General features: G+C 41.6%; 2 protein-coding genes across 2 annotated transcripts; both read left to right on the top strand.

Moving 5' to 3' along the window:
* Positions 1-3,147: 3,147 nt before the first annotated feature.
* Positions 3,148-11,697, top strand: LOC139933463 (protein-serine O-palmitoleoyltransferase porcupine-like). The gene is made up of 12 exons (XM_071927552.2): positions 3,148-3,283; positions 3,707-3,899; positions 5,034-5,077; positions 5,778-5,959; positions 6,059-6,189; positions 6,594-6,719; positions 7,130-7,230; positions 7,653-7,729; positions 8,192-8,255; positions 9,028-9,113; positions 9,750-9,860; positions 10,870-11,697. The coding sequence occupies exons 1-12, from the start codon at positions 3,148-3,150 to the stop codon at positions 10,969-10,971; spliced, it is 1,353 nt and encodes a 450-aa protein (XP_071783653.1). The 3' UTR covers positions 10,972-11,697.
* Positions 11,698-12,463: 766 nt separating this feature from the next.
* Positions 12,464-15,354, top strand: LOC139933448 (organic solute transporter subunit alpha). The gene is made up of 7 exons (XM_071927529.2): positions 12,464-12,530; positions 12,765-12,916; positions 13,058-13,131; positions 13,571-13,726; positions 13,917-14,028; positions 14,471-14,723; positions 14,909-15,354. Exons 1-7 carry the CDS (start codon positions 12,464-12,466, stop codon positions 15,352-15,354), a joined length of 1,260 nt encoding a protein of 419 aa, XP_071783630.1.
* The last annotated feature ends 267 nt before the right edge of the window (positions 15,355-15,621 follow it).

Below are 15,621 nucleotides of genomic sequence, written 5' to 3'. Positions count from 1 at the left end.
CACAATAACAACGAGGCGCGGTGAGCGGCGGCGCTCGACAAGGGGGGAAATCTGCCACAACTGAAGGGCCTAATTAGTAGAGCTGTGGCCGGTTTCACTGACATCTGCTGCCGGGATGATGCAAAAAGAGAAAGAAGAAGGAGAGGGAAGGAGAGGGAAGGAGAGCGGCCTGAGGCATCCAAGCAGAAGGCCGGAGAGTCGTAAAAACAAGAGGAGAGGCGAGCCGACACTGCCTGGAGGCTGCAGGAGGAAGTGTGACAGCTGAGGATTCCATTAACAAATACTGCAGCTTGTCTGACTCACTGATCACAGCTCTGCTTTTTCAGGAGTCAGTCTGTCCCTGACATTAGAAAATATTAAAGGGATAACAGAAGCTTGTCTGCATACACGATTCAATCCACTATTTCCAATATATGACTGGCAACAAACAGCACACACACTAACACATAATATGAATGTAGACCAATAGACCCCCCTCCCCCACCCATGCAAAAAGACTCTTTTCTAGAGGTTACCATTAACTCCCCAATGCCATGGTTCGGTTTCATTAATTCATGAGGAAACTGCATACATGATTAGACGAATCTCTACAGGAGCACTTATACATTTTTGAAGTAAAATCAAACACAACAGTGCATCATATAAATATAGAAATATAAAAAAAACATTATCTCATCAGTAAGATTTCAGAAAGACATAGTAGAAGGTTACATATATTGTTTAGAAATACATAGCTCATAGCCTAGTAAGTGAGTCCAAAGGAAACAGCTAGGGTCTATTGGCTCATTAAGACCATGAGGCTCCATACTGTTGAGTGTAAAAATCCAATAAGCCTCTCTTTGTTGGAGCTGTTTTTCTGTGTTACCCCCCTCTAGGTGAGGAAAGATTTTCTCAAGGCCTATGAAAGAGCGGCTGCTGAGCCGTGGCATCCATCTTTATAATGCCATGATACACAATATTCCATGTTTCCACTGCAGATTGCCGCCTTATGTTCTGCAGTACATGGTTTGTGGTTATGTTTGGTTTGTCCCACATGAATCATTCCACAAGGGCATTTCTGGAAATATGAGTTGGATTGCAATGAATCCTTTATAGTGTATTCCTGTCCTGTCTGTGCGCGGTTGAAGGTTTTAGTATTGTATGTATTGGGGGACACAAACATACTGTATTTGAGACCAGACTGTCTTTCACATTCCTACCCCTTTGAAAACTAAATCTATGTGGGTTGGAAGTGAATGATTTTAATTGGGGATCAAAATTCAAAATTTTAGAAATAATCTTTTGAATCTCAAGTGATTTGTCAATAATATCAGACACGCACATTGCTCTAATGTCCCTGGTTTTGTCCACAGTGGTGCTTAAAGAGGTTGTTCCTGTTTCGGTCACTGGCTCTGTAAAGGACTCTAGTATTAGTATTAGTCCTCTCCTTATATCCTGCTTCTGATCAGTTGGTGAATTACTAGATAATTAAATAAGATCAGTATTTCAGTCTTAATATGTGAGCAACCAATGACCATGACTGACCCAGGACCATGGAAAGTATCATTAATAAATGATACAAATGAACAAATAAATCAGAGGGAAATGTACCATTTGCAAAAGTATTATTATGAAATAAGTATAGTATTTAGACAGAAAGCCACTTAGAAATAATACATAAATATATAATTGGTTATTATGAAACGAATTTAAAATGAAATTCAATAGAATCACATTACTGTAAAAAAAAAAATTGGCATCATGAAAAATAAAATATTTATCACGAATTGTGTGATATTTAATGATTTAGAAATAAAAATTGGTCGCAAGCTAATGTGATTATGTAATTATTTGGCTTTTTTGTTTACTCATATATAATTCTGTATTTCTCGTAGACCGTAAGGTGTTTCTATAACTATTTCTTTCAGTAAGGCACATCCTGACTGGGACAGACAGCTCATAACACACACTGTGAAACGGTTATCTCCGTTATACTGCCACCTAGTGTCAGGTTTTATCATAGTAGCTCCAGGCTGAACACCTCTTCCACACATCAGGTAAGTTAGTCAACTTTATAAGAACCATTTTGTTAACTAACATCCCAGTTGCACCGACTCCAGCTGTTTTTCCAAAGAAAATTGTGTACTGCCCTACTACCATGTTGCACATAACGTTACGCTGAATTGTTGTGATTTATTCTGCATCACCAGCTATGTTACGGTTCTATCTTGTGTTAGCTAGCTAGCTAACTATGACCGGACTCGCTAACTAGCGTTACTCAAGGGTTACTAAGCGACGCAGCCAGCATAGATAGAAGCAAAGTTAGCCAGTTACGTTAGCTAACAGCGAGTCCATCCATGTGGCTTACTAAGTTAGCAAACCAGCTATTTTTTCGAAAGCAGCTACTATTGACCAGTTAGCTAACAGGCAGTCCATCCACCTGGCTTGCTAAGTTAGTCGGCAAGCTATATTTGTTGAAAGTAGGCTAACATTAGCTGGCCATGTCATTTGCCAGCGTTTCAGCTACCGTCAAGGAACTTCTCTGGACCTTTTCGTGGATTGGGTAGCCTATAACCTTAGTAAATGTAATTGAAGATTTGCCCCGATGTGTGCCATCCCCTTGTATAGAGAGAACTTCACGCCAAACTCCATTCAAAAAATTGCCAAGATAATGTCGCCTTGCTTATAGGCAAACTTACATACCTCCTTAAAAATGACTAAAGGTCGTTTGTGAATCTGTAGGAACCACTCTTCAACTCGGCATACATCCAGTTCACCAAGCAACACGATTTCTGTCTGACATCAACTGTTTTATCTGGTTTGCCTGTTACCGCCACAACATTTTTCCACCAAAACACATCGTGTTGGGCGGTAACGTACTGTTTGAACACATTTTACAAGCTTAAATGTAAGTGCTGCTTGGTGTATCGGGTACATGCCGAATTTACCAGAAGACCGTTGCGATTCGTTTAATGTCTTTAATCATGTCCTACTGGTTATGCATACCTGCTGATAAGCAAGGTCATATAAACCTGCTAGATTTACTAATGGGATTGGCTTGAAGTTCTCTCCATACAAGAGAACGACACACATCGGGGCCACTGAAGCTCCTGCCCTGAACGAAGAAAAGAGTATAATGTGATGCGTTTTTGTGTCTGCAGAATCAGTATGGAGTCTCCCAGCAGGCTGGAACTGTGGCTGCAGCTAGCCGAGAGCTGCGGCCTCAGTACGGTGGAGCAGGGCCTGCAGCAGGTGTGGAGGCTGCTGCTGCTCTGCCTGCTCTGCAGACTCTGCTTCAGGCTCGGTGAGGAAGCACCAGCATCCAGCAAGGCTTCTCTTACAACCTCAAACAAAATACACACTATACACATAGACTAGTACCTATACATACAAACAGCAGCCTTGATAGAAATGATAATCTCATCTGCCTTGGACACTTGCATTGTTGGAAAATGTGTACCTCACATCAACATTGGATAGTGGGTGTCTTGACATACTGTTCCTTGATTTTAACACTGTTACTATATATAATGCTTGTGATGAACCAGTAGGCGTACATAAAAATTCCAGCAAATAGTACCATCACAGATTTTTGAACAGCTCCTGCCTTCATATAAAACTGCCTTTCTCTCTCAAACGTCAAATTATGGAAGCAAGACACCTCTTCATTGTGATTTTATGCATAGTATTTTGTATTAATTCTTCTCTTGCCCCTTGTCTTCATCAGGAGGCCTGTCCACTCTGAAGCACGTGGTGTCAGTGTTGGCAGGGATTTATGGCCTCTTCCTGTTTTTTGAGCTGCACATGCTGTGGGTGCTGCTGCTCAGCGCGCTCTGTTACCTGGTTCTGCTGCTCAGCCGCCAGTCCAGCAGCAAAGGCCTCTTCCTCTCCGGAGTCATCCTCATCTACCTCCTCATGGGGTGAGAAAACACTTTCAAAGAAACGTATGCCAGTTCTGACACGTCGGAAGCCGCTGTTATGCTGCATTCACATTGTAGGGAAATAAGGAAAGAACAACTTGAGGGCAAAGCAACGACTTTGAAGTGTTCTCATGTTTCAATTTTTACGGCAAAACATTATGTAGTCATGGTAGCGTCTGTCTGTCTGTCTGTCTGTCTGTCTGTCTGTGTATAGACACATTCTTGTGAAAACAATAACTCAAGAACAATACATGATTGAAACTTCATACTTGCACCACAGGCTCCTCCTATAGAGTAGATAATCTGAGTAGATTTTAGAGCACCCTGCTGCATACATATTAATGAGGAAAAACTATTTTCCTGAAACTACTGTAACACCATAATACGATACACAGTTCATATTAATACCACCCATACAAGCGTTACGTTGGTATGTTGACATGGAAATATTTGCTAATTAATGCATTCACTGCTTATGTTTAATATATCATGGTGATTATGGTGGGACATGAGTTCAGCTCGAGTGCCTCTGGAAGCGTTTCTGTTTGAAATGAATATATCATTCCCAAGCAGTATTTACCATCTGAAAGCTGAATGTTTTTTTGAAGTAGGAGGCTCATATCTACAGTCTTTTCCACAGGATCCCAATGCTGCATTAAATATCTGATAAACACAGGCCTGTAACTGCATAACAGTTCATTATTAATGATATCATTTTAATTAACACATTATGAATATGCTAATCCAGAGTCACCACTCATACCACTACTAGAGGTGGAAGAATAACATTAAGTGATTACTATTATCATTGATTAAAATAAAAGCATTTGCATTTATCTTTCTTCAACTGGTGTGTGTTACTCAGCATTATGTCTAACAACACATTCCAAATTCACTGTTAAGCATAGCTTCTACTGGGTTATTGCTTAAAAACCCATGGCAACCCAGGAGTGAGACGGGTGGGGTTCACAATAAAATAAGAGTCAGACAAGCCAGGTTGCAGAATAACAAAAGATTCCCTATAAACTGATTTCCTAAATTGTTTAGCAACCCTGATAGATCCCAGGGTCACTTCTGGGAATCTGGTATAGAATTCCAGTCCTCTAATAGAGATGTCCTACTTCTTCTTTTCAGAGAGCTGCATTTAATCGACCAGGTGACCTGGCATAAAATGAGAGGTAAATGTTCCGTTATTTGGACAGAAAATATTGTCTGCACTTAAGCTTTCAAAGTTGTGTTCATTTTAGCTTGGAAGCTACTCCCTACATTTGAACTTGTTTTATACAGTATAATGCCACAAGTTCTGACACCTCCCCCAACCTCAAGCAACCATTATATGTCTGGGACAGTGCTCCACAATTATTTGGTGGAAAAAATTGAAGTGTTGACTACTGCAATTTCTAGCAAGAGTCTGTATTTTTTCCTGTCAGTGTGTTCCACAAAGCTTCCCAAACAAGGCATTCTGCTGCTGTTCAGAATCTGTGGCTTACAAGGCTACATGCATATGGAGAGAATCATACATTATATTCAAAATTAAGCAAATTCTAAACAAGAGCATTTAATTGTCCATACAGTTTTTATTGATATTTGTTCAAGCACTGAAAAATAACTAATATGGAAACGTGTACATTCAAAGGTCATATTGCAATTGCAATATTCAGAAGAAAAAAAAATCTGAAAACAATTAATCAACAGTCAATTTAAAGTCAGTAATATGTTTTTTGTCAGTATTGTGCAGCCCTGCTCTGGGACATGTGTCTTACAATCCAGAAAGATGCTTTTTCAGAGAGATGTCTCCATTTCTATAATCCAGGATCATGGTTGGTGTGTTTTCCATCCACAGTCCAGCCTTAACTGACTTTGTGTCCAACCCATAAGGCTCCCAGATGGTGGTAGCCATGAAGGCCATCTCTCTAGCCTTCGACCTGGACAGAGGAGTGGTGGCCGGCCTGCCGTCCCCAGCAGAGTTCCTGGGCTACGTTCTCTTCGTGGGCACCGTCGTCTTCGGCCCCTGGATCAGCTTCTCCAGCTACAAGGACGCCGTCGAGGGCAAGAAGCTAGTGAGTAACTGCCGACCTTTTCTATTTTATTCCATCTTTTAACCGCCATTTACTTGTGTTTTGCTAAGTGCTGTATTAATAAAGGGTCTTGTTGTTCAGAGCTGGGCGTGGCTGCTGAATTCCTCCGTCAGTCTGCTGAAGAGCCAGGTCTGCCTGCTGGTCTCCAACTGCATCGCCCCTTACCTTTTCCCTTTCTTCATCCCAATCCACGGAAACAGAATCACACACAAGTGAGTCAAACTTTGGTTCAGTTTTTTCTCTTCCTGCAATTTCGTTAGTTTTGGCAATACAAGAGCTTGTACTATTAAACCATTTGAGAATGTTCTGTCTCTTTCTCTTTGTTTCCCTGCTTCTAAGACACGTGAGAAAGGTAAGCTTTGTTTTCAGGATGGGAATCTAGATTTATTCTCACACAGTTTTGTCATGAGTTCACTACAGTACTTTGAAAGTATGACCTGAAATGGAGATGCCTCTCGCATTGATCATCTCCTTGAGGAATTGCTTTTCTCCCTCCATTACTCTACTGTAGTGTAGACCCAGCATTCCCAATAAAAGTCTTAGAAATTAAAAAATAGGGTTATATTTGGAGGCAGCAGTATGTGATTTCACATGTATGTGGTTTGTTGCTGTGCAGGTGGCTCCATGCCTATGAGAATGCAGTGTCCTTCCACTTCAGTAACTACTTTGTGGGTCACCTCAGTGAAGGCACCACCATGCTAGCCGGAGCAGGCTTTACTGAAGAGAAAGACAACATCAAGTGGTAAGTTGGGGCTGTGTGGGTGTAACACCAGTGATCTACTTAGTAGGATGATGGTGGAGTGATCTTGTAGTGGTACAGGAATGATGACATAGCCACAAAGAACCTGCTCTTCTCTCGCTCTTCATTCTGGTGACAGATATAAACAGACAATCTTCGATAAGTGGTGTGTCTTGTAAGCAGTGATGGCTGGTCTCCAGTTTGTCTGGATGGGGCAGACTAGGCTAAAATAAGGGAGCAGTATCAGAGGATTTCCCTTATAACCAAAATCAGACTCAAAAAGCCACGTAGCGTCTCAGAAATCCTTTTATCACCCAAAAAAGAGCGATAGATTTTTTCAGATTGGGAAATATGGCTTATATCTTGATCATTTTTGCCCAGTGACCCCAAATTAATGGTGTTTGGCTTTGCAGGGACATGAGCGTGGTGAAGCCCCTCAGCGTGGAAATGCCTCGGTCCATGGTTGTGGTGGTGACGTCCTGGAACATCCCCATGTCTCGCTGGCTCAATACCTGTAAGCACCTGCCTCTCCTCTCTTGTTCACATTGCAGAATGACTAAACAGTCATATCAGTGGCTGTGAACTCACATTATTATTGAATTACTCATGACACTCAAGTTTTGGCTACATCATGGAAACCAGATCTGTTGGTAAAATCTGTGTCAGCAAAGCATTTTTTATAGGACTGTGACTTTGTGTGACAAGAAGATCGGGAACAATATCACCTCATTGTCCAGTATTTACAGTATCTGGTTCACTGTATTGGTGTAATGGTACAAGCCTGCTTGGTGTCATCTCAAAGACGTCAGTGCTGCTGGACAAAGAGAGGTGAAAGTGTTACTGCTCATCACATCATTATTTGTCAAAAAGTTAGCATATTTCTATAATGTCATTGTGTTGTCTCTTTACCGTCTTCCTGTCCCGCATGTTCCTCAGATGTCTTCAAAAATGCCATGAAACTCGGGACATTTCCAGCCATCCTGGTCACGTACACAGCCAGCGCCTTACTGCACGTTAGTAAGATGATATGAAAGTGTATACTTTAATCCAAAGTGCCTTACAGTATCATGAGTGCATACATACAGAATTTCTTTTTGCATACATTAAATCATGTTAGAGCAATGTCATTTGTTGTGTTCAGTCTACCCATTTTCAAGTGAGCATCAGTATTGGGACAAATGAATGATGATGAGGAGTTTCTAATTGCTCAGGTGTTCCATGTTGCATTACATTGTGCATCCATAAGAGCTGTGAATGTCTAGGTTTGGTTCCAACCCCTCAATACTTATGCTTTTTTCTGTATTTAACAGAAAATATAACATTTGAACATAGACGCTGACAGATATGGAAATGACATTAAATGTCATGGAAAAGTTATGAAATTTGATTAGAAGAAATGTGTAGGAACCCTGCATCTTGTATGACTTTATTTACTGTCACTGCTTTGCCTAAATCTGCCATTTGGTTTCCTTCAGGGTCTGAGTTTTCACCTTGGGGCTGTTCTGCTCTCCTTGGGATTCATCACCTATGTTGAACATGGTATGAATACGCATTTGCTAACATCCCTGCTTTATACATTTATTGTGTGATTGTGTTTACAATTTCATCACTTACTTCACTGTAGAGCTTTACATACCTCCAGGTAGCCAATACACCAACGCAGGGCCAACCAGTAATCTCCAACAGCTGAATCCAAAAAGCAAAAATATTTTACGAGTTTTTTATTTCCATTGAGAAAATAAGTTTTACCAGCAACATCCCGTCAACCTCTTTTACAAAAATCGGAAAAATATTGTTTCCTCTGATTATAGCTCTGCAGTCGAGGCTTCACAGAGCTGCACTGTCACCCTGCTGTCCTCACAGTGGATGATCCTTCATCACCAGTGTGGGCAGCAGTAGGAGGGTGATTCAGTGTTGAAGGCTGTCATCTTTTGGTTGCCATTGTATCTAATGGCATTTACCCAGCACTTTGCACATACAGTAGGAGTTAACCAAAGCTACCAACTTGATGACTGATGTCTAGGGACAAACATTGTAAAAAATGTACAAGAATAGTAAATGCCATCAACCACCATTCACTGGTAAAATCGCTACCAACACATACATGTTGTAAACATAAGGCTGGCATAATGCACATTTTCTACTTGGAAACATTTCCATTTCCATCTGCCTTACTGTATAATCCTGCTTCTTGAAATGCTCCCAAGATCTGTGGCCCATGAAGAAACAATGTGGCAGTGATGATGAAGGAAAGCTAATTTAGTTCCCATTGTCAATGTTGTTGTGTTTTTTCTCATCTTTCCCATTACAGTTCTGAGAAAGAAGCTTGCAGCCATTTTCAGTGCTTGTATCCTGTCCAGGCCCTGCAGCTCCGACTGCAGCCATCAGCACAGGAAGGTACAGCGTCTGCTCTGTTGGATCAGTTACAACTGGGGTGTTGTCAGCAGCAAAGTAACATGGATACAATAAGACCATAACAGACAATGGAAAGCCGTACCAAGTACTGAAAAATAAAGAGATGTACAGATCAGCCAAGACCTGTATAAAAACAAACATCTGTTACTGACAGTTGTGGAGAAGCATAAGAATAAAACCTTGAGCTTCTAACAAAGGATTAAGCCCACCCACAAGACCAGCAAACACTATGCAAAATCTAAATCAAACAATCTAATATTGTAAAATGACACAACTTACCTTATCAGGAAACCAGGGAACTTGAAATGAATCTTCTATTAGCTAGGCAAATGCTCCCACAAGCAATTTAAATTGAAGAGAAATGTGAAATGGAAAAATCAATCTTAAAACTAGCAACAGCACTAACTTATGGACCATCAGCTGGTCTGTAAAGGTTACTACCACTGGCATTTCAGACATGGCAGTTCAACAAGGACCTAATGAAAATACGACAGGCTCTTAGACACATCAGCACATTGAGATGCTGGGCCTTTTGGCAAGTATGAAAAAAATTGGGTTGAGGAGGGACCAGAGTCAGCCATGAAGCCGTTCTTACCACTGTCTCTCCCGGGCCTTTAGGAGTACTGGGTGATGCTGCTGAACCTGCTGTTCAGTCTCCTGGCCATCTTCCACCTCACCTACCTGGGCTCCATGTTTGATCCTGACGTTGACGACCAGGCAGAGGAGGAGGTAAGACCAGCCAGATGAAAAGATAGTCTAGTATGAGAGATGACAAGTTTTCTTTTTCTTGCTGCAAGGCAATATGCCTTGGTGATGAATTATATTTATTGTTGTAAACTTTGTTAAGGGCAGGGTTAAGGTTAGGCAATTATGGTTAGAATAAGGTTTTGGTCATAGTTAAATAAGAAACTGAAAATGAAAACTTCATTCACAGTAGAAAACTTTGAACAGCAGATGGTGCTGAAGCGCGACTGTGTTCCTGGGATTTGGCTTTTTGGTTTCTGGGTTTTGAGTTTGCTTTCTTTAACAGAAGTATGTGATGTGGGTCTGCTGCTCTTCTATTAGTCAGATCAGAGATTGAGTGACAGGCTTCTCAGTCCCTCCCAGTCAGCTCCTTCTGTGTGTGAACAGAAGTGTTGTATAATACACTTATCAATTGTCCTCGTAAGAATGTAACAGCTATTGATTTATATATCATTTGATAAATTTACTTCCATTACCAATTTATTGAGTAAATACTGCCATATTTTTTACAATTAATTTCAAAAAATGAATTGACATTTTGACATAATTGTTCACCTAGTAAACAAACTGATAGATAGCAACTCTGTTACCACATTCTGTGGAACCTTCCTCTAGCCTGCATCAATTGAGAATGTCTCAAAATGCTGGACAGTTACTTTTTCATCATGAAGGAACACAACAAAATATTGAAGAAATCAGTTTTATTGGGCATATAGTAGGTCTACATATTGGCAGAATAGCCTGCAGACAGTATTAACTATAAGAAAGATGAAGTTGTAATGGAAGGGAATTTATCAATTAATTTATTTTTTCCCCTGTAAAGCGCTGTAAAACCCAGAAACGCAAAGACAAATCCCAGGAACGCAATCCTAAATTTCTTTGTGTTATAATTGGTGCACAAAATTCTTACCATACTTTGAGGAAAGTTGTTTTGTGAAGGCAAATTTCCCATCAGAATATTTGCTTGTTTGTTGTTTGTTGTTGTTGTGTGCAGGGTTATGTAGCGAGCCACACCATCCAGAAGTGGTCCGAGCTGAACTGGGCGAGCCACTGGGTCGTCTTCGCCTGCTGGGTCTTCTACCGCTTAATTCAGTGATGTCACTGTAGCGGAAGGCAGAGTGGAAAGACGCCAAGACCAATCCACTGGAAGAGTAGTTGTAGAGGAGACGAGACTTGTTCCCTTCCCTCGACCGCTTGTCGTTTCACTGAAGATCAAAAGGTTGTTCACTGAAGAGAAAAGGGGACATTGGTGCTAAGTTGGAACGGAGCCTGGTCAAGGTGTAATGCCGAGCCTCTAGCAACACAGTTTTCACAGATGGAGAGGAGATGCTTTGGAAACTGAAGCTTTCCAGACCTGCTTGGAACTTTTACCACCTCTTGCTTTGAAATGGACTTAAGAGAACTACAGAAAAGGATCATGACACTAAAACCCAGTCCAACCACATCACCAAGTCCTGAAAGGACTGAAAAGATGACCGGAGGGAAACAAGGCCCTTACAACTATTACCTCTTCATAGACTTAACAGAGGCATTTCCTTATTTTAACCTTTTGACTTGCTTGTCCGAGGACGGGCTCGGATAGACTATATATTGATCTCATCTACATTGGTACAGTGTATTGTGTCACTGATGCTGTAAGGTACCAGCTAGAACCAGCCAGCTGAATTGGTACTCGGCTGATTTTTGTCCAAAAATCATTTCAACACTTTCACACATTTCATGACTTGTAAATGTAGATCTTTAAAGGGTCCATAACTGTAAATATTCACATGCTCTGATGTTACAGCTGAGTCTTTTTTGGTAGCTGCTATTCTATGTGTATCTTTTCCCTATTAAACATTTATATATATATATAAAAAAAAAACAGTCTTGAAACTGCAGTGGGTGCAGAGTTTTTGTTCCAAAATGTAGTACAGGCAGGAAAGTGAGTTTTGAAAGCCAGAAATCTCAGCACCTGGCCAAGTAATCGTTGAGTCACTGGTATTGATCAATAACGCTATCTGCAACCCACAGATATATTATGGTCATTTTGTGATATGGGGCAGTAAAAATCTTTCTTATTTCCCCTTCGAACGGTCTGCAACAACCTCGAGAATTGCAGAGACTGAATTGCTCTTTATTGAGAGGCAGTGAAACAGATTTATCCAGATGTAGAGGCACTTCATTCCTCCAATATCGTGTCTTCAGCTTAATTTGCTGGAGCTGGGTGTTTCTAAAGATCTATTTTTTCCTAAGTCGTGATTGCTTCGCTCTCGGAGGAACGCCTTGCCTTTCGTAGAATGGGTGGACTTGGATCCCCACCTATCCACTTACCTGTATCTAGTCAATCATTAATGGCTTCTGCCAGAAAGATATTGGTCAGGTCAACACGGAACTGACAACACAAGACACTCTGAAAACCATTTAAAACCATGGCCGCTCATCCTTGATCCAGTGAATTGAACAGGTTAGTTTGCTGGCATGTAATTTAATCATCATCTGAATTAAAGCTTTGAATTTTTGTAGTTGAGAATGATGAATTTGCTTGTGTTGATGTTTGTTTTCTCGGTGGTTGCTGGCAGGTTGACTGAGTGAAGAGTAGTATCAGGATGGGGAGAGGGGCCAACTGCAGCTGGATTGGGCCTGAGATCCCACTGTCATCAGAAATCTTCAGTGGTAAGTTGCTGTCCATAAATGAATAAATTATTGTTGGGTAAGGTGTAATGATATTATCTTATAGAATGTCCCTTGCTAATGGGAAAATGGGTGTTTCCAGTGTTTTCAGACAGCAGTACTACCTTCATTAAGGGGAAGCAGAAAGCAGTCAGAGGAGCTTGTGATCTTATTTTGAGAAAGACTTCAGTCTGAAATACATAAGTGTGACAATCTGTTTTTTGTTGTTTGTGTCAGCAATCAAGGATGAGCTCTGGCTGTTCCTCATCCCTGCCGGCTTGGCTGTGATTTTATTGGCGTTGTTTCTGGAGGAGGTTGGCTTCTTACTGCGCCGTGTTCCCTCCTCCAGACGAAAACAACTCTGCTTGTGGATATTGGGAATGTATCCGGTAACGTCACCTCTTTATTCCCTCTCCTTCTGTCAAAATAACTGCTAGTGATAATGCCACTTAATTTTAATCTGAACTAGCTTGAACTGGAGGCATTTTGTGTAGTTGCATTGTATCTTAAACTTAACCTTTTTATCTCAGGTGTTTGCCTTGACCTCCCTTATAGCCCTGTATGTTCCACGCTCTTCCTCGCTGTGTAATTTCATCGCTTCACTGTGAGTTAACTTTGGTTATTTACATTTTTTCCCTACCAGCCATAGCCCAAATTATGATGTTTTTAACAGCAGGGTATCTCTGAAAAAGTATTAAATTGTCTAAATTTAAGTATTAAAATGTCTTAAAGCAATACTCCACTTAGTTTTAACATGGGGGTTATTCGGCTTTTGACTGCCATGAAAATCAGAATATAATCTAATCACCAAGATCGGATGCAGCTGGACGAGTTTGTAGCGTTCAGATTTTTACTTCCCATTCATTTGAATGAGGCCACGAAAATAGCCTGAAAACTGACATTTAACACGTTTGTGGACAGATTCAACAACAGATCCCGCTTTTAAGACAATTAAGTCCTGAATGTGTCTTCCTGAAGCCTGCAGATACCCTGAGCAGGTATTGCACACTGCTGCTTCTCTCTGAATGTGTCTTTCTGTACAGATACCACTCCATCACCCTGCTGAAGTTCATGGGCCTGATCACCGACTTCTTCGGTGGGAAGGCTCGCATGCTGGACGTCCTGTCTGGACAGCATTTATCCCCAGATCCTTTCCCCTGCTGCTGCTGCTGCTGCCTCCCCATGGTAGCCATCAACAGGTACAGATGGACCACCTGTTGCGGCACATGCATGCAGTACATACACTTTCAACTGTTTTTATCTCATCAAAAAAGTGTGTAAAGTACCTTTAGTTGCATCATTGTATGAAATGTGCTCTGTAAATACATTTGACTTGACGTCCAGCTAATGTGATATGTAAAAGCTTTGTGTCTCTCCTCTGATACACAGGAGCAGCCTTGGCTGGATGATGGCTGCTGTGCTCCAGCTCTCTGTAGTCCGAAGCATCTTGTTCTTCGTCACTCTGGTCCTCTGGACAGATGAACAGTATGACTACGGCGATGTGAGTGACACGTTCATACCTCAATCTCTGCTTATTTTGTAATCATTGATCTTTTAGAATCAAAAGTACATAGTCGCTTTACAAACTTTGTCACATCCATGTCTTTTTATTTATGGCGTCTTTGTTAGCCGGGACAGCAGTTCCTTTCCAGCTAGGTTTGACATTGTAAAGAAAAACAACTCATTGTTAAAAAAAATCTAATTACATAGGCATGCATTGCAAAATGATTGGTGGAAATGTAAACTAGACATAGACAGAAGTAAATGGGCTGTAACTCTAAATGAGTCTGGTATTCTCCTTTTAAATCAAGTTCAACAGCAATACTTTCAGAATGAATTTAATCACAAAATGCATGAGGATGAATATAATCCAGAGGGAGGAAAGAGAATTGCCCCTTGGGGGATGAACTGATGTCACTAACGTCCGTCTTATTTTCCTTCAGGTAGATTCGGTCAACCCCAATTTGTATGTGAACGGTATCATAGCCGTGTCGACCCTCCTGTCCTTCTATGGCCACCTGCTGTTTTACAAAGCCACGAAGAGCGCACTGCACGGCTACGGACTGAGGGCCAAGTTCATCTGCATCATCCTGGTGCTGGTGCTGTGTGGCCTGCAGAGCGGCATCCTGGAGACCATGGGGGCGCTGGAGGTCATACCCTGCACCCCGCCATTCTCCGTCCTCACCAGGTCCCAGTGTAAGTAACAGCGCACAATCTGGACTCTTGTAATCCTTGGTCATGCTTACCATCCAGTTTGTAGTTCAACCATGCTCTTACACTGTATGTGTTATGTTGTGGAGATTAGTTTGAAGAGGGGCTGATGGCGAAACACTTTAAAGAGACTGCTGTGGTAAGCTCTCTTGTCCTCTGTCCTACCTCAGTGATCTACCACTACTGTGTGATTGTGGAGATGTTCTGCATCGGCCTCTACGCCCGCCACACGTTCCGTAAAGTGGAGCCGAGCGTGCAGGAGGAGGAGGAGCAGAGGCCGGGCAGCGTCCGGCTTCTGGAGAAGGCAGTTCAAACAGAAGACGTTCAGACGGCGCATCACAAGCCCAGCCTGCCATCAGAGGAGCCATGGCCCGGTCGCTGCTTCTTCAGCGCCTCCAATCCGAGCTACAACAGCGACAGCGAGGACAGCCTGTGCAAAATAGAGCACGCGCCTCTGGACGGCTTCCCCTTCCCGCAGGCCAGAGGTCAGGGCCCGGGCAGTACGGGGGGCGCGGTGAGACCCGGTCCTGCAGAAGAACCGTGTGTAGATCTGACCAGGATAACTGTCACGGCTGATATTAACTATGACGAGTCCAAGGATGTCACTGTGGTTTGACTGTCTGGAGGACATTCAGCAAAAGTCAATACAAGGCCAAGCTCTGTGTTAGAATGGATGTACACCAAAGATTTCTCAATCACCTGTTACAACTGTAAACATAATATCTTCCCATTAATCTAATAACAATTTGCAGTTAATAATGTAATAAGCCTGTTAACATTATACATTTCCCATCAGTGTAATAAGTTATCTACCATTGTTACCATAATAATTATTACATTATTGGGTTTTAGTACATTAACGAGAAGGTTGAATTTTTTATTT

This window comes from Centroberyx gerrardi, chromosome 14 (genome assembly GCF_048128805.1).
Source record: "Centroberyx gerrardi isolate f3 chromosome 14, fCenGer3.hap1.cur.20231027, whole genome shotgun sequence".
NCBI classification, from domain to species: domain Eukaryota; kingdom Metazoa; phylum Chordata; class Actinopteri; order Beryciformes; family Berycidae; genus Centroberyx; species Centroberyx gerrardi.
The sequence above is the reverse complement of the archived record's forward strand: the minus strand, read 5'-3'. Positions and strand labels throughout refer to the sequence as shown.